Genomic DNA, 18811 nt, shown 5'->3' with positions numbered 1-18811 from the left:
CAGTCAAGCCTCATTTAAATAGTGAAAAATACTATGAACATTGGGCAACAGTAGCCATAAGCTCTGCAATCATGCAACTTAGCCATTTTTATATGTCCTCGTAATCAGTGCCAGTATTGCTCATCTACCCTCGACTTAAAGAACTACTGCTGTTCTGTGGCTGGATGGTTGACTGAGCAAGTCACCATCAAGTAAGTGATGAAGAGCTAAATAACCACCAACAAAATCATCAAGTGTCCTCATAGAGCACAGGCTCTGTTTATCATTGCTACAATGTAAAGAGTACATTGAGTGATAGCGGAGTGTTAGTGTTTAAAACACCAAAACCTTGTATGTCCATGACTGTCAGAAACAGAGAAAACACACAATAACCTGTTAGATGTTTAATGATGTAATATGGGTCCAATCAAAGGCTGGCTTACCAATCAGGCATGTGGGTAACTTCCAGGGTCGCTGATCCTCAGGGACCCAAACTCTCACTCTTTTGACTGTGTGTCTCTGACGCATAATGTGTTTTTTTCATGTCTGGCTGTTTGTTTTTCTTTCTCTCTGCTGAACTCAAGTCTCTCCTGCAAAAGAGACTTTGATCTCAATGAGACTGAGCCTGATTATGTATAGCTTATATACATACAGCGTATTCTGGTGATTTGAATATGTAAAATAATAACATTTTTGTCCAGTTTCTTTGGATGAGCTGTGAATCTTGCTTTGCATAGTATACTGCTGGTGTCGAGGGTCCAAATGTTTTTAAAATTAATGCAAAACAATCTGTTATCTCAGCTAGAAAATAAACACACATGCAATCATTTTGAGCAAAAAAATAATTAAAAAAGTAAATGTGGGCTGAAACAGTAGCGTTGTTATTCTAGACCCATATGAGGTTTGTTTGCCATCCACACTAATCAATATCATCACCCTTGGCGTTATTAATGCAACATTCTGAATACAAAACAATGATGGAACAGACAGACAGAGCAGAAACAAAAATTAAAGTGCTGCAAACTTTCAATGACAAACATGCCCTCTCTTCGTCGTCCATCACGCAAATTATGAAACGCACACAGAGTGATAGCTTGACCTCTGGCTTTAAAGAAGATGCATGTTGACATTGATCTTCATCTTGATTTGCCTCCATATAGCATATAGCAAACGGCACGGATCGATTCCACTTCATGCCTTGAAAAATGTGTCATCAATACTCAGTGGCCTGTATTGGTGTTGATAAATGTTAGCCAGCATAAAAGGTCTGCATCATATGATGCAGTGGGGGAAAATCAGTAGGTGTTTACCACCTCATGCTGCTGTCTGACACAAAACAAAGACAAAACCTCCTTGAAACGAGACAATAAAAAGCATCCATTTGTTTACTGCATTCGACCAATGAGATGTAATGTGTTCAAACACAGTATGTGTTCCCACATCAACACTGTAAAAGCTCCATTAAAATAACTGAAGTGCATCTACTGCTCACAGTATTTTCGGGCCCACACGCATTTTGCATGACCAACCATCACAGCAGGTGCTGATTCGCATTGTGCTCTGGAAATGAGATAAACACATGGACGCGGATGATGAATGCATAAAATATTTTGATATATCACAGCAGTACAGGATGAAATAGACAGTTCAGCAAAGTGAAATCCATCACCAGAATAATATTAAAGTGATTCATTCCTTTCACATTTTAAATCATAAACCGACTTCGTCAGTGGTGGTCTGTCACATCACTCCTCACATCCAAATGCTGAAAATTAGAACATGTAATTATTCTAAGGCTGGATGGTTTGTTAATGTCAATGGTGTTGGTTTGGATATTATAGGCCATATATAGGCCATGGAATAAAATTCACCAGAATTAAGGTTGGGGTTTAAGAGCATTGTCCATTTGAATCCCTTATTAATCTAAATCGGTTTGGCTGTCACCATTTGTAAGTAACTTAAAGGCATATTATACAAAAATGCCCCCCCCCCCCCCAAAAAAAAAAAAATAGCCAAAAGCCAATGTATGGACTCACACAAAAGTAATCCCTCTCCATCATCACTTTTGATCCACTAGAGGTATGTGGTGGTTTCTGTATCTGCAGAGACCCTACCCTCTGTATTTTTTTTTATTATTTCTTTCTATTTTCTTTCTTTTCTTTTTTATTTCTGTGTGCAGGACATTTATGGGTGTCATCATCCTTTGGGCACTGGTGTGTAGCCCCAACCAATTACAGCATGTAGTGTGAGGTTGGGACTCTATAAAAACATAGTGACCAGGTTAGATTGGTGTCTTTGTCTCTCTCCTCTGCTCTTTGTCTTTTGTAAAAAGCTGCTCTGTGTGTCTGTTTGACTGATGGTGGAGCTACACACACACAGAGCAGGGAGGCACACAGCAGACAGGATGAAGACTGCACTTCACCTATGTTGAATGTACATGAAATCCTCAGGGTGGTGTGGATGTATCGGCTGATTATTTGTGCTTTAGAACATAACCACTGTGAAACAATCAGGAAAAAAAATAGATCTATTTCTTTCACTGCTTTGTCCTCACTGAACGCCACTTTCTCTCCTCATTCAACTCCTGAAGGAACTATTTGGCTCTTTAGCTACTAAATGCTCCACCATGCTCACCAGCAAGTTAACTAATTTTGTCTGTCAGCTGTTTTTATGCTGCGCAGGTAGTGTACATCATCACTTTTTCTAAAGTAAAACAGAAAGTCTTCGGCTGTAAGAAAAAAAAAAATCTGAGAGACACTGGAAAGCTCAGTAGAGCTAATGGGAACTGTGGCGTTGGTGCTAATTCTCTGTTAGTCCATTGATATGCAGGATACCTTTCACATTGCACATACAGTATGTCGTTTAATTCATTGCTGATATAAAAAACACTGATTAGGGCACCTTTATGTGATACATATACAAACACAGTACATCAAACATTTCCCCATTTAAGAAGAATAACCTGAAACAAAATCAATGTTTTAAATGACTGTCTAACAAACATATTTGCTATTAGCTGTCTGTTAATACATTATTTGCACATCACTTCCTGCTGCATGTCACTAGGAGACAATATGCAAAAAGCTATTAGAAATGCAATTGGTAGCAATTTAAAAATTAAACCCCAACAAGCCCCCCGCTAAAGCCAAATCCAAATAAACACTGTAAGCGCTAAATCTGTGGTGTCAGGAGTCTTTGAGCTGCCTTCAGCAGAGTCCACATTAATACCAAAGCTGGCTCGCTACATGTCCTTGAGGGGCCAATTCATTAGTTAGCTAGAAAGCCCAATCAATCACAATGTATCAGGGAAGACTACAGATCATAATTCAGCTCAGGTAGAGCAAAGAGAAAAGACAGGAAAATGAGACGATGGATGGATGGAAAGACAGGCAACAAGACAGATTGGCAGGCTAGGAGAAAGGAAGAAGGATGATTGCGGTTGAAGCCATGGACAGTTTAAGGTGGTATCCCATGAGTTGTTTGGCGTTGCAGTCATTAGTGGTCACCTGTCAATCATGAAGCCTGCGGCACTTTCTCCTCAGGACTTTTTCTAGAAATTATGGAAGAGGTTTTTCTAATAAACAGTCATGAGGACTTAAATATGTAACAACAAACGGATAGACTTTCATGACCTTGGTTACAGGGTCAAAACTCAGTGTTCTAAAGCAAAAAGCAAAAACATTTCCTACAATAAATGAACATGTTGATTGTACTTGAATTTCCAAATGAACCATTACCTATCTGTATGTTCAAGGAGGCTCAGCTTTCTTGATAAAATATAAGCTATTGATTAGCGAGAGAGAGAGAGCGCAAAGGGAAAGCCTCTCACATTCTCCCCTGGGATAACTGTAAAGGACAACATATTAACACACACATACACACAAACAAGTGTGTAACCTGGGCAGTCCCAAAGGTCTAAGTATGTCTCCTCTACTTGTCTGCAATTGTCCCCATGCCTTCATTGATCTCTCATAGATCAATGTAATAAAATAGAAACAGGTGTAGGTTTGCACCCAGAGGAAACAGCAGCACATTAATCACAGCCTGTGCTCAGAGTCGTTGCACATGCAGGTGCTGCCCAGCTAACATGAGTTGGTTTAACAATGATTTTCAAGACTAATCTGTCAAATGATAAGGTCTTTAACGACTTTCAGGGCTTTTGGCTGCTTAAATGTGATGATTCCGAATGACCGTGGTTAAGAGCTTCAGTGGTGCAAAGTAATTGATTCTCTTGAGCCAAGAACTTTACCTAAGTATAATTTGGGGTTATTTATACTCGAGAATTTCCCTTTAGTGACACTTAACCAAATTTTCCTGAAGGCAGTATTTGCTACTTACTATGCAGAAAATATGTGATAATGTTTAAGGGTCCCATATTATGCTCGTTTTCAGATTTGTACTTTTATTCTAGGTGTCATACATGCTTTTAATGCTCAAAAAACCACATTATTATTCGGACACTATCCATAGCTGCAGCACCTATCGTCTGGATCGTGGAGCTAGCTATTTGTTACTTTTACAGTATGTACATAGCACCTAGGCCTGCCTTGAAATAACATGGCAATCTTTAAAGGTGCAATATGTAAGAATTTTACTTGAAAACATTCAAAATTTATCTTAAATGATCAACAGAATGTGAAGAAGTAACAGTTCTGACATTGTGAAATGTCTTGGGTATTGTGTTAGATATCTACTGATGTTAGCATGCTAACCAGTGAGCCGCGGCCCATCCAAGTCCAAAGCTCCTGTGCTAGAGTTGTAAACGCCAACACTTCCATGGTATTCCGAGCTCCCAGTCTCGATCGCTATCTGCAATTCTAACTGAGCTAACTAATGGTAACTACATTTAGTAACAGTTAGCGTTTACTCTGGTAATATACTGCCCCATTTTGTTTTGAGTAGGCTAGGCTAAATTCCTAGCTAAACTGTTTGCTAAACTACCCAACAATGGAGTTTAAACTCCGAAAACAATAAAATACTTAATAAAGCTTTTGATCACAAAAGAAACCATTTTGTATCCTAAAACACAAATCCATGTGTCAAGTATTTTTTTCTGAGTTTTATTGATATTTTTACTTGGCTAAAGGACTTGTGTACTTAGTTGTTCTCTTCTTAGTTTAAAGGCAAACGAGCAGATTGCTGCAAACAAAAATAGCAGTTGGTATAGACTATGTGCTTTCTCATTGTGTACAAAAATATGCAATATTTAAAAGATGTAGCTTATTTTTGTTACATTTGTAGATTACCCATTAATCCTAAGCAGGTTTTGATCAACGTGACAAAACAAATCATACTTAATGAGGTCAGGTTTTGTTGTATTTTGTTTTCCATTTTTGACTGTACTGTTAGCGTGCATTGGTCACAATTTGATCTGTTGAGATCATTTAAAGGTCCACTTTGTAAGATAGTTGATTGGTTAGTGTTATTCCCAGGTTGTCAGATACTGATGCTTTGGGTTGGTAGCTAAGTTTCATCATTTCCAAAACAGTAAAGCACATTAATTTCTTGTATATAACTAGGAAAAAAGAATAGTGCATTATGAAAATTAGCAGATTATGTATTAGCATGTACTATGGAATTCACTGCAGACATTTTGTCATGGCAGGTAGAACACAGGTGTAATTAATAACATTAATAACCACAGCATTCCATTAAGATGAGCTACTTTCAGCGTCCTGGTATTATGCCTGACTGGGATACTTTATGGAGCCATCATTAATGAACTGCCTAACACTTGTGCTTTTTGTGCTGTAACAAGTCCAAATATCTGCTGTGAGAAAGGTCTATGTGGGAAAACTCTCTGCAGCAATATTAATGATAACAGGATGTGCTGGGTGCAACTAAGGTGGCAGGAGGGTGAGGGAGATGTCAATCAAATGAAGTGTGTACCCGCCCACACAGTCTGGAGCAGTATAATCAGGCAACATAAGTGAAAACGTGTAGGTGGACTGTGGGGGTGGAGCGACTTCAAGGTCAAAGTTGGCGTGCTATAGAGAACAAGATAGACCATTTTTATGTATTTTGACAAAGTATGTGTTTAAGCACTGGGACTGGGAGTGAGTCTGTACAATTCATACTGCTTCCAAGATGTATAAGATTAAAACGTTACATCTAATTTAACCTTGAAATCAAGATTTTAAGATTAGCTTCCTAACTATTATCACTAGCGGGTTCACTGTTTTGGCCAACCCAGCTGCCAGAATAAATGACCAAAGTATGTTTCTGCAAAACCACGGATTAGTTAAAACTTTGCATTTGTTTAGGTTCAATTTTCAATACTTCTGTAACAATGCTGTGTTAGGCACAAAAACCACTTGGTTAGGGTTCAGAAAACATGTTTTGGACGACACATACATGACTGGAACATTTTCAAAGGTCTCCTTAAAATGTATATACCTCCATATTATTTAGTGTTGTCACGCTTACAAATCTTTATTCCGTGTCAAATATTTCCAGTGGGTTCAAACTTACAAATGCTGAAACGCAGGCTCAAACTGTGGTCACTGGCTTGGCTGCCTTGTCACCACCGTCCCCTCCACCTAACGACATGAAAGTCAGGTAATAAACGTGTAATGTGAACATGATATGACACATTTTGTAAACATGTATCCATGGTTTGCAGAAACTTTAACTGCTAGCATTTTATTTTACACACTGTATCTTACTTCCTGATGTCCACTCAAAGCAAAGGACAACATATAACAGTGTGTATTTGCCTCCGAGACAGGAAATCACAGTATCATTGAATAGTGACTTTTACCTTAGTTCTCTCAATTATTTCGTGAGAGCAGGGGTACCTTTTTTTAGAGGGTGGATTTCTCATTTTGGTCAGGAACTCATTATCCTTTTCAGACTATGCTGGTGCCAAAAAAAAGGCATTTAAAGGACAGAATTTGACTGAGAAATTAAATTAATAAAATGGTGTAACCCTGGAGGGGCTGTGAAATTCCACCAGAGTGCTGTCCTTTAATATATGGCTGCATTAAATAAAAGGCAGGCAAAATGGAAAATAGAAGATTTCAACACTGCTGCCTTGTGAAAACACGTCATGTCTCTGCTGAATGTTTGCACAGTGGTGCACAAGTTTCACGACCTGAGGGGCTAAAGAGCGCATGCAAATCCTTCTGTGTATGATTTGGAAGGTTATTATCTAAATTAGTTTTTTAACTCTTAAAAGGTTGACTCTGAGGCTGTGACAGCCTCAACAGTCAGGTGACAGGAGACTTCCTCTGATTGGCTTTTATGAATGTCACTATAATGGGGCGAAAAAGGCAGCCAAGTAGCTACAACAGAGCAGCACTGGTGGATTTGTCCACATTTAATGAGGCAGCTGGTGGGGAGGTGAGGCATTGTTTTCCTCTCATTGGGGATGCATTGAGTAATTTGCAGTAGCCGGGGAGATGCCATCCCCTTTCATCCCACCTCAAATGGCCGCCTGACCGCAGCGGATGCCAGCAATTCTCCGTTACCATTCCTGAGCACATTGTTGGCATTCAGCAGACATGGGCCACCGCTGCTACAAATGTGCCCCAACAGCTTAATAAGGTGTCAAAGAGGAAACAACAGCGTAATTAAAGCAAATAACACGTAAATACAAGCAAGAGTAGAGAGAAAAACTCTGTGTAAAATGTTGTAGGATTAAGCCAACAGAGGAACCAACGGTGATGAATGTACAATTCTAACAGACACATTGTATGAAAATGAAAAAATAGTAAACACGGCTGAATCCATCATTACAAACATATGTTGTGCTGCAAAACATTGTTAAACCCAGAGAACCATACCAGAGGTTTCATATGTTGCAAACCATTCAATACAACTGATTTACTTTGAATTCACATCACAACGTACCATTCTGCAAACCATGTGTTTCACATACTTCCATGGTTTTTGTTTGTTATTAGAGAGCATCACTGGTTTCCATTCATTTTCGTACAATTCAAAACCCTGATAGTCTTTAAATTTGCTTGAGTTGTCAATCCATCCCATTGAACATCAGGTCTGCATTATTGTTTTGTCAGTCTTACATTAATGTTGTAAAGTAATGTCACTTTTATTAAGTTGGGGGACTTGGAAGACACAAATATAACCATTTCAAACACAAATTATTAAATCACAAAGTCATATTTTTTTTTCATTGTTTGGTTTTACTCATGATGAAGTACAAAATCATTCCAATAGTTTCTTTTTTTTCCAATATAACCATTAAATAGTTTTATTCTCAGAATACCAGACAGGTAAAACCAACATTTTTCAGCTAAATAAGAAATGTGAGATGTACTTGTAAAAAAAAAATCCTATACATCTTTTCTCTGTGACTGAACATACATCAGTCCACTCGGGTGGACATTATGCACCAAATAGTTAATTCAGCCTACTGGAATCTTATTTGATTAAATCTTTAATCTTACTTTTAAATAAAGCGATTCAAGTGTAAGTTAAATTATGATTTTAAATAAACCATGCAAAAATGGAGAAATTTGAAAGGGCAGAATATACCCATCAGCCCACAACGGCCACTGGAGCGGACAGATGCAGTTTGAGTCACGGAACAAAATGTAAAACACTTTAGTTAGTTCAATTTCCCTGTCTGGTTTTCTGACAAAAACAGGTTTTAATAGTTATTCCAGAGCTACTCAAAATGACAAACACATACTTACACATAACTGTAATTGTTGAGGCTGTAAGGGTTCAACATTTGGTGACTGGGACATGATACTTGAACTTAAATTGTTAAAAATGGCTTCTAAATATCTGTTCACTCTAGTGGACACCATGTATGAAAGGGGTAAATAATCATCAAAATAAAGCAGCAGAAGACAAAGTTACCTGACTTACTGTATAATGCCTGCTATGGGTCAGGAATCACAAAAGAGACAACACAACTTTTTCTTTTACAGGTTTAAGGTTAAACGACAAATAAACTGATCAGTGTGTGAAAATTGCAAAGACTGCACTGCAGTGATAATCTAATTTATTGCGGACCCGATGTTCACTGTGATGAATTACACAACAATCAAGTTGCCAGAGTCTGTTAATTGATTTTTGAATATTCTAGAAATGAATGAAAACCAGAGGCTGCCTGGAACGAAAAAAAAAGAAAAAAGAAATCAAATCTAAAAGTACTGACAGTACATTTGAAAATGGTGCAAACTGATATAAGAATGCATGGTTTCTAGTTTAAACACTCTGGTATGATCCTTGAAAATGTACCTGAACATTCAAAAATATAGATAAAAACAGGCTGCATTTATGGGAAATCAAATGAGGAGACATTTTAAATATTTGCATTTGGTGCAAAAACAAAAAACAAACAAAAAAAAAAACACAGTGTCCTCGATTTAATTATTTCACACAAAAATCAGGTTTCAAGAGGTTTTAAAGAATGACTTTTGAATGGAGACCATCAGTTGGGAGGTCATGGAGTTCTATCGACAGATTAAGAACTGATCAATATTTATACTCCAAGAGAATAAATGAAACCTATTATCAAATATAGCTGTAAAAACCCACATACTATCAGCCCGTTCTCATTGCCATATTGTCAAATACAGAATGTTTTGTCATGTCCCTTTGCGTCTCATACAGGTGCAGAAGGTAGCCTTTAGCATCTGTACGATACACACTGACCTTTAAACTGACTCCAACGTAAACAGAGCTGCTCCTCCTGACGTAGTATACAGACGATCAGTGATCAGCTTTGAGTGGCTCACACAGCAGCTTCACCCAGAAAACAGGGGTTTGTGTCCCATGTGAAACAAAATGTTTAACATATTTTAAATCTAACCAAGTAGTTTTTGTGCCCAGACCTAATTAAAGTGGCTTTCTGGCTGGACGACAGACAGACAGGGACATTGCGCATGAAAGAATGGCATCAGTGTTTGACAACGTGGGATGAGAACTTGTTGATACTGTATAACCTTGAAACTCTTTGTTCATTGTCACACAGAGTACTGATTGCTGTAGACACAAATTCATCCTCATTTCTGCAGTTGCTATGGACACAGCATGGGAATGACTCCTGCTCTGCTGTGAAAAAGAGATGCCTCATGAATGCATTGTTCCTTTTTTCAATGATGATTAACTCAAGGTATACGAGGACGTGAGATTAAAAATGAGAGCAAGACAGCCGAGGGACTATCCAAGATGAAGAAAAGGAAACTACAGATGACGAAGCACAGATGAAGTACAGTAAAAGGAAGAAAGAGATGAGAAGACAGTGGTGATTGAGACAGTACATGCAGGTGACATTTGTATCCAACAAGTCATTGCCCCTCTGTAAGGCCATATCTCTCTCGTTATTACGAAACTAAACTCTCTCTTGGGGTAAATGTCCAATTTCAAAAAGTGAAATAAAATGATCTAAACCATCAGAATACTTCATTTTACTGAAACTGTCGTGCTGTGTTCAAGGGCTATTTCAAAATGGTGCATTTGCAGTCTTGTCTGCTGAACAATAAATAATCTGCAGCTTTTCAACGTGAGGAATCGTTAATTGTCCCGACCGGTCTGTGGTTCAAGTTAGAATGAGACAAAAAATGTGTTAGCGTGGAGTTTATCAATCCTGGTCCTGTTTTAGACGTTTCCCTGCTCCAACACAGCTGATTCAAATGAATGGGTGGTTATCGGGCTTCAGCAGAGCTTGATGACAAGCTGATAGGGGCAGGGGGGCCCCCAGGACCAGGACTGACGAACACTGAGTGAGTGGATTTAAGAATGAGATGGTTAATTGTTGATCCCGTCACATTCGGTATTTTAATGCTTGATTTTTGTGCGATTGTGCTGTACTCCAACCTTTTTAGCTTGTAACCCCTTAACTCTCAAAGACAGCTAAAAATAACCACGATGTAAGTCCTATCACCTTCTGGAAACCCACGTAGTTTCTTCCTCTGGGCCAACAGGCAGTGGTTGTAGACAAGCTATTTTTGTTGTTCATGTTCAATGAATAATATATTTCTCTGAAAAAAAGTCACTCTTGCTTCAATGTCCGCACAGGCTGTAAATTAAGTAATGAATTACACCTGTTTTTCACTTAAAAATGCTGAGGATGTAACTTCCAAAGAAAAACAAAACTTTTACATTCAATTTCTGGTGAATGTATCTATTCTCAGACAAAGCAAATGTAAAACTGGGGCGAGAGACTGAAACTTAAGGCTTCTAATGATGGATGACACTTGATGACACTTGCTGAAAAAACAAAAATATATACAGTCAGGTGCCCCAAAAATTGTTCGAGGTCTTCGAGGATTAAAACAAGACAATGTCTAACGTCACCTGCTGCACTCTTTGGTTGACAGTTCTTAATTTCTTTTTTAGAAATCCCCAAAACCTTTGGAGAACTGTAGAGTTAAGACCAGTTATCCACTTATCACAAGGAAAAAAGATGTACACTTTAAAAACAAACCATTTGTTTTAACTTAAAAAAGTTTGTGTCCAGGCTGCCTTCAAAGTTTAAGTTGACTGAATTTGAGAAGACAAGTTGAAGTCATTTTGTAAAGATTGAAAACAAATAAACTTTATTTGTCATATAAACTCAATATTATTCAGTTGTACTTAAATTCTTTAGTTTACGTAACTTAATCACAACTCAGTTCCTACAGAATTCTCTAGCTGAGCCAACAACATATTTCAGTTTCTTTCAACTGGAATTCCAAAGCTGAAAAAGCTTCATCTACAGAAACATCTAGTTAATCTAACTTAGTTTAAATAACAGCTGAGTTACTCCTATTGAAGCTACTTTATTCCAGGATTGGTACAAAGATGAAACCGGTTCCATCTACTATTATATTATGTATGTGTGACAGGGCAAAGACTGAATTCAATGCTGATGCTCATTATCATTCACAGTATTTTCATTATTGATAAAATAAGCATCCCTGACTCATCTTAAAATGTATGTAAGACACACACTAAGTTTTCAACACGTTTTCTTCAAATTATGGAAAAGAGAGGACCTTAACTCTCACCTAATGCATGTCGGGAAGAATGCTAATATGCTGATCATGTTTCTTTAATAAATTCATTGAACACTACAGCATACTCATACAACTCAACATTTCAAGTCAAAAAGACTTCGAGTTAGAAGAATATGGTTCTATAAGCTCTGAAGTTGTCTGAAAATAAAAACTAGACCCTTTTAGTTTAATTCACTTGAAATAATTACAACTTCTACATGGCGTTAAGTTACGTGAAGTATCTATCTAATGTTGTAAAGCATAAATGCCCCAGGTTGCAGTAGCAGACTCCTAGAAAAAGAGTGTATATTTGAAAAGTATTGCTTTTCTTCTATCAGTCTATGATTGCTTTTTTTGTTACTCTTCCAAATACGCCTTGACCCAATGTCCACAATTAGTCTTATTAATCTTCCTAGAAATAATAAGAATCATCATCATCATCATCATCATCATCATCATCATCATCATCATCATCAAAAGCCTGTTGTGCAGCCTCTGAACTATCCTTTCTTTAACTTCCCAGAAAAAAAAGGCAGAGTTAGGGCAGTTCTTCAAATAGAATACATGAAAAGTGTTTCTTTCTGTTCCCTCTATCTCCCTTTTTTTTATCTAAAGCCTTCAAACAGCTCGAATCCTCCTGCAGTCCAGGCACACCGTTTCACCCTCTCTGCTGTGTTCTTATCTCACAGCGCCCCTTGTGGCCAAATGTAGACTTCATGCATGCTCCTATTCCAGCAGTGCTCTCTAAACACATTCCCCTAATTGATGTGCATTTCACCAAAGGACCCCATCATATGAGAACACGCCTTGGAGGGACAACAGATATGATTTTAAAGTTGGGACGCGGGTTAGCACAGGTTTCCATAACTGTACAGCAGGTGAGATGACAAACGGCAGCGAGACAGAAAAAGCAGGCTCCTTGTGCATTTTTCATTGTTCTAATGTCTTGTGAGTTAAATTACGGTGAAAATAAACTATTTCCCCTTTCTCTGGTGATGCCATGATACCCCCTAAAGGACCCCTGGAGCTTTCAGGAACAGAACCCTGCACTGGAGCCAAGTGACTGCAGTAAAATGTTGGGCTGAAAAGACCATTTTCCAGCCAAATTTGAGTCTTTTTTTTTTTTTTTAAGTATCCAAATGATATTTCTGTTCCATTAGAGAGTTTTATGGTTGAAAATACAACAGAGGGAGAGCGGGAGGAAGGACGGGGGAGTGAGAGGGGGAGCGGTTCGGAGGGGGCGGACATATCAGATTCATACCTCCCCCGCATCCAAGCATCCCTTTTTTAGTTCATAACTGCCAAGGGTATTAATAATTAATGAGGACAATTCTCTGGCGTCTGGATGAGTCATACTTTCTGCTACTTGGTTTCCCAAAAGCCCCATAGGTTGGATTAACACAGAAACGGGAAATCTGAATTTTTAACCCTAAAATGGAACAGGCATGAATGTTTGATAGGTGTCTAAAAACAGGGGTAGGGAATGTAACCTTCAAGACAATGAGGCCAGGGTGAACGAAATCTTCAAAAGCTTGAAGAGGAAGAGGGTATTTAGGATGTTTGGAGATGGAAAGAACGGAAAGAGAGACACGCAAAGGTATGTGAATGACAATACATTGAGGCAGTTGAAATTTGGCGATGTTACATCTTTGAAATTTGCCTTTTGGGCATTTTTGGAGCATCACTCGGAGATCTAAACCAGAGTAACAGCACAAAAACACACAAGCTCAACGTCCAACACCGAGCTGTCAGACAATCCAACTTGTTCTGTGAAAAACTCAAAGTGCTGTGAAAAAGGAGCTGGCGAGTTCAGCGGAGGAGTCTTTTTGTTTTAAAGTGAAGCAGCCCGGAGAAGCCCAGAGGATGTGAACTAAAAGAAATAGGGGGACACAGTGCAAATAGGTGCTGATTTTAATACCTTGATTTCAACATGATTATACAAGAGAAAATTAACCAATATACAGGAGATTTATGACCGATAGAAAATTGTATTTATTATACTTTCCAAGATACATTCTATTCATTTGTAATGTCAATAAACACTCATAATTTTAACGTAACAATACTTTTTAAATAAGGACCGGATAGAGTTAGGCTGATAAAAGAATTTCCAAATAGAACCTGTCTTGACAATATAACCTCAAACTAAATAAATTAAACAAAAAAATATTTGAAGCCATCATGACTGAGCATTTTTACTAATATTGCACATGGTGTTTTATGATATGATTCTGCCCAGGTCTAACAATTTAGAGCTTCAATTCGCAGCCGCCCCACCAACGTCTCCACACACCCATCTCCATCCCAACCATTCTGGAACCATATCAAGTTTAATGCACATTTATTTTGGTTGCATAATGTTAATAAGAAACCTTTTACAAGATACTGTGGGAGATATAAGAATAAGGAAACGGCTTGAAACTTCACAGACTCAATCAGGCCTCGGCTTGTCGTGCGACACAATAAAAAGGAAACATCACAGATCACATTTCACAACCCTGGTCCAGCGGGTCGAGTTCTTCAGCAAACTGAGAGGAACATAAACCCTCCGACGGACTCGACAGTCACTTCTGGTGGCCTGAATTAGCTCTGATGCATCATTCTTTCAAGTCCTTTCCGCTCTTTGTGTATTATTCTTTTTAAATAATACCAATAACTCTTTAAATAATCCTGCATAGAAAAATAAATTAACTATGTTGTTAAATTTTTTCACTACGAATTGAGAGCTGACAAGGGGAGGTGGGTCACCGATTGAATTATATTAGCGGTTTGTTTGACAATTCTGGCTTGTAGTCTCTTCATGATGATGCTCCGTCATACAGTATGTGTGTGTGTGTCTGTGTCTGTGTGTGTGTGTGTGTTTGTCCTTCCTTGTAATTTACAAACCAGTCCCACAGATACAAATAATGTAAGACTTACAAAATAAATTCCAGGTTACGCTTACATGGCAAGCAGCTTTGTATTTTTTTATCCTTGGGTTTGTCATTTTTCAGAAACAACGTCCTCTGACAGTGTATGTGCCGTTAGATTTCACCCAAAACATACAGTTACTGTAAGTAGCAATTTTGAAGAGAAACACAACTCCATTCAGAAGACACTATAATTCACATGGCTCTTTACACAAAAGAGAACACGTCACTAAATCATTCCCCAAAAGAGTTTCTGCAGTGCCTCCAATTCCCGTGAATGGAAAACAGGAGCCGTTTTAGCCTCCCAGCAAAGAGCAGGTGTACTGCTACTGGTGCGTAATCCCGACAAGATGGCAGAGAGTCTGCAGCCGACTCCAGAGAGCATCCCCAAGAGCAAACAGATATCCCCGCAAATTAAAAAAAAAAGCAAAGTAGCATCCATTGAGTCCCCAATTTATGTTAATTTCATCCCAGAAGTAGCGATTTTGGATACTCTCCAGAGCAAAAGAACAACAACCAACATGCCCTCCTTTTTTTCTCTCTTTTTTTAAACGAGGGGTTGAAGACGGCGAGGTATATTCTCAAGCACTGTTTTCAAGACCCTTTGATTTGGTTGGAAAAACAAAAGGAGGAGGAAAGAACAACAAGAACAACAAAAAAGAAGAAGATAAGTACCCATTTCATTAGCAGCAAAAATACTCTGACTGTCTGGTTGCTTTTTAGGGTGTCCTGTGGTTATGTATGTGAGATCATACATGTGGTGGCGTGGATAATCCAAAAGGTCTTTTACTGTGAAATAGATCCACGCTGATTCTAGTAATAGCTTTTGTAGTGTGGAGCCATTTTGTCCATCTCTGCATTGGTCATTAAGGATTTCCAGAAGGCACTTTTTTGCTGTGTGTGGGAGTGTGTGTGTGTGTGTGTGTGTGTGTATACATGTGTGGCTGCGGAGAGGGAGATGGAGACAGAAAGCAAGAGATCTGGGGGGTTGAATCGTGTGTGTGTGTGTGTGCGTGTGTGTGTGTGGTCAGAGAGAACCAGAGAAAGGCAGATGTGTTTGGCTGTCTGTCTGCCTGTATGTGTGTCTGACTTCCTCCTGTATGTGTGTGTAATCAATGCACTAAATCAAACACAACAATCCCTACATTTTACTCAGTGCAGTCTGCTCCTCGAGCACCTGCATGTAATCAGGCGGTCCTTGGAGCTTGGCTTTCAGCTCGTAATACTCACTTTTTCTCTGCTCCACCACGATCTTACTGTGGTTCCCGCCTATCAGCGACGACTTCTTCATCTTTTTATCCAGCGTTTTCTCCGGGTAGCGGATTTCGTACCCGCCCATCCCTATACTGTTGAAATCTCTTTTGCTGTCCAGGAAGTTCTGGATGAACATGCTGGGCTCTCGGTGGGGCAGGAACTCCTCGAGTTCGTCGATGGTGCTGAGGCGTTTGTTGCGCTCCAGCGTGGAGAGCGCGTCTTTATCCTTGAGGATGATCTTCTGCCTCTGCGAGTCTGCAAACTTGAACCCGGCGTCCATGTCTGAGGAGCGTCCGATCCCACAGGTGTGGCTCTTGCCGATGTGCTCGATGGTCTGGGGGATGAACGTCTCGCCTCCCAAGTCGTCTCCCGGGATGGAGCCTTTTTTGCCGGATTTGTGGCTGTGTCTGCGGAGCTGCAGCGACATGGAGCCACACTCCTGATTCCCGAGCCCCTCCTGCCTGCCCACTGGTTTTTTATTCCGCCTCAGGACAAAGACTAGAAGGCAGAAGGCTACAAACACAGTGAGGATAAGCACTACGAGGATGCTGAGGATCATGATGGAGAGAGGCACAGGCCCTCCCGGTGGTGCTTTGCCGACTCCAGCAGGCGACACTGAGGTCAAAATAGGGGTGGCGCTTGTGAGAATAAACGGCCGCCTCGCCACAAGCTTGGGACACAGGATCTCATTTTTTAAGAGTCGCAGCTCTATGTTGGAGAACTGCACAGGGGAGGCACATTTCACCTCTTTGGCAGCCACTCCATCACTTAGCTTTTCTAGCCAGAGTTTGAGGGCGACAAGATCGCAGGAACACTCCCACGGGTTCCCCTCCAGGTCTATCTGGGTCAATGATTGCAGCTGGTCTAAGACTCCGCTCACTGGCAGGGTCATGAAGTGGTTGTTTTTCAGATTCAGTCTGGCTAAAGAGACGCCAGCAAACACGTAGGCGGGGAGACTGCGCAGAACGTTGTTGTTGAGATACAGGAGTTGCAGGTTCGGCATGGAGTCAAAGGTGCCTGCTAAGATTTCTTTTATGGCATTGTATTCCAAATATAGGTACTGCAGGTTTGACAGGCCCAAAAACATCTCTGGGTGTAGCTGTTCTAGCTGGTTTCCATTCAAATACAGTCTCCTCAGGTTAGTGAGGTTAGCAAACACACCTTTCTGGACTGTTATGATTTGATTGCTGCCGAGATGGAGCAGATCTAAACCCTCAAACCCTTGGAAATCTGCCGGGCTGATGTCATGGATGTAATTCCCACTCAGGTGAAGTTTCTTGGCATTTGGGGGTTTGGGAATGAGATCACCTAGATTTTTAATATTCCTCTCCTGACAGCTGACGCTGATGCCAAAGTCAGAGGGGTGGGCTTTACAGCTGCAGGGCTGTGGACACAACAGTGGAGGGGTCCGTGTCTGAAAGGAAACAATCTGGCTATTTCTTCCAAAAGGGGGTAAACCAGCCACAATACCATTACCGTAAATCTTAGATGAGTCAGTGGTTTTTGGCGATTTCGTGGCTAAGGGAACCACGGTGGTCGGGGACATTTTGGAGGGTGACTGCCCGTTATCAGGATGCATGGGCGGCATTCGGACATCAAAGTCACTTCCTGTTCCCATGGGACAAAGCTCCTGTTTGTTGGTTTCTTTCAGGAGCCTCCCGTACAAGTCAGTTGGTGTTTCACATATGGCCTCGCCGATAAAAATATTATAGGGCATGTTTTCAAGCCATGCCTTGAGAGGTGCTAAATCACAGGTACAATTCCAGGGGTTGTCATCCAGCTGCAGCTCTACAATACGCCCAATATGCTCCAGAACCCCCAAATAAGGAAGCTTCTGGATCCGGTTCCCCCTTATATCCAGGTGTGTGAGCGAGGCAAAGCGAAATATGTTATCGGGAAGTGCCTGTATGAGATTATCATTCAGTATGAGCACTTTTAGCTTGTGCAGTTTGTTAAATGCTCCCTTTTCAATGTATTTTATCAAGTTGTAGTCAGCCTGAAGGTATTCCAGGTTCTCTATCCCTTGAAAAGTGTCCGCTCGCAGCACCTTTAACTCATTATTGTTCAGGTGCAGCTGTTTCAAGGCGCTCATCCCCATGAACGCTCCACCCTCGATGTTCTGCAGGTTGTTGTTCCCCAGCTGTAGCGACACAGCGTGGGTGAAGTTGAGGAACGAGTTCGGGTAGAGGATGATTAAGAAGTTGTTCTGAAAGTTCAGGTGGTACAGGGACGAGGCCGGCGGTATGAGCTGCGTGGGCCGGTAGACGGTGATCTTCTCGCAGTTGACGTACAGCACGTTTTCCACCGACATGCAGGAGCAGGCGCTGCAGGTCTCGGCCATCAAGTCCGAGGCGGACGGGTCTACCGTCTGGGGTCCGTCCGACATGGAGGGGGAGGAGAGAGAGGAGGAGAGGGAGCCGGAGATGGAAGAAGAAAAGGCTGCCAGCAGGAGTACGAGCAGCATCTCGCCGGTTAGAGATCCTCCCCCAGAAAACCATTTAGTAACCTTTGGAGAAGAAAAGACAGGTGCATGCAGGAACATTCACACCACAGGCGCACATATGTGCAAACCAGAGCACATTTTCACGCGCGCACACACACACACACACACACACACACACACACACACACACACACACAGAAAGCAAACCATCAAAATGTATATTTGATATTGATTTTACAGCAACATTTCATCACTTTTTCAGCTTTTTAGTC

The 18811-nt window shown here is 40.3% G+C and overlaps 1 protein-coding gene across 1 annotated transcript; it reads right to left on the bottom strand.

Moving 5' to 3' along the window:
* Positions 1-15983: 15983 nt before the first annotated feature.
* Positions 15984-18596, bottom strand: slitrk4 (SLIT and NTRK-like family, member 4). Its single transcript, XM_073485821.1, has one exon. The coding sequence runs from the start codon at positions 18558-18560 to the stop codon at positions 15984-15986; it is 2577 nt and encodes an 858-aa protein (XP_073341922.1). The 5' UTR covers positions 18561-18596.
* Between the last annotated feature and the right edge of the window lie 215 nt (positions 18597-18811).

The sequence above is a fragment of the Pagrus major genome, chromosome 17 (assembly GCF_040436345.1).
Source record: "Pagrus major chromosome 17, Pma_NU_1.0".
NCBI classification, from domain to species: domain Eukaryota; kingdom Metazoa; phylum Chordata; class Actinopteri; order Spariformes; family Sparidae; genus Pagrus; species Pagrus major.
This window is presented reverse-complemented; position numbering and strand designations above follow the sequence as displayed.

What these genes read in the sequence shown, in the direction of transcription:
- slitrk4 (XM_073485821.1), bottom strand. Translation starts at nt 18,560, where the DNA reads ATGCTGCTCGTACTCCTGCTGGCAGCCTTTTCTTCTTCCATCTCCGGC.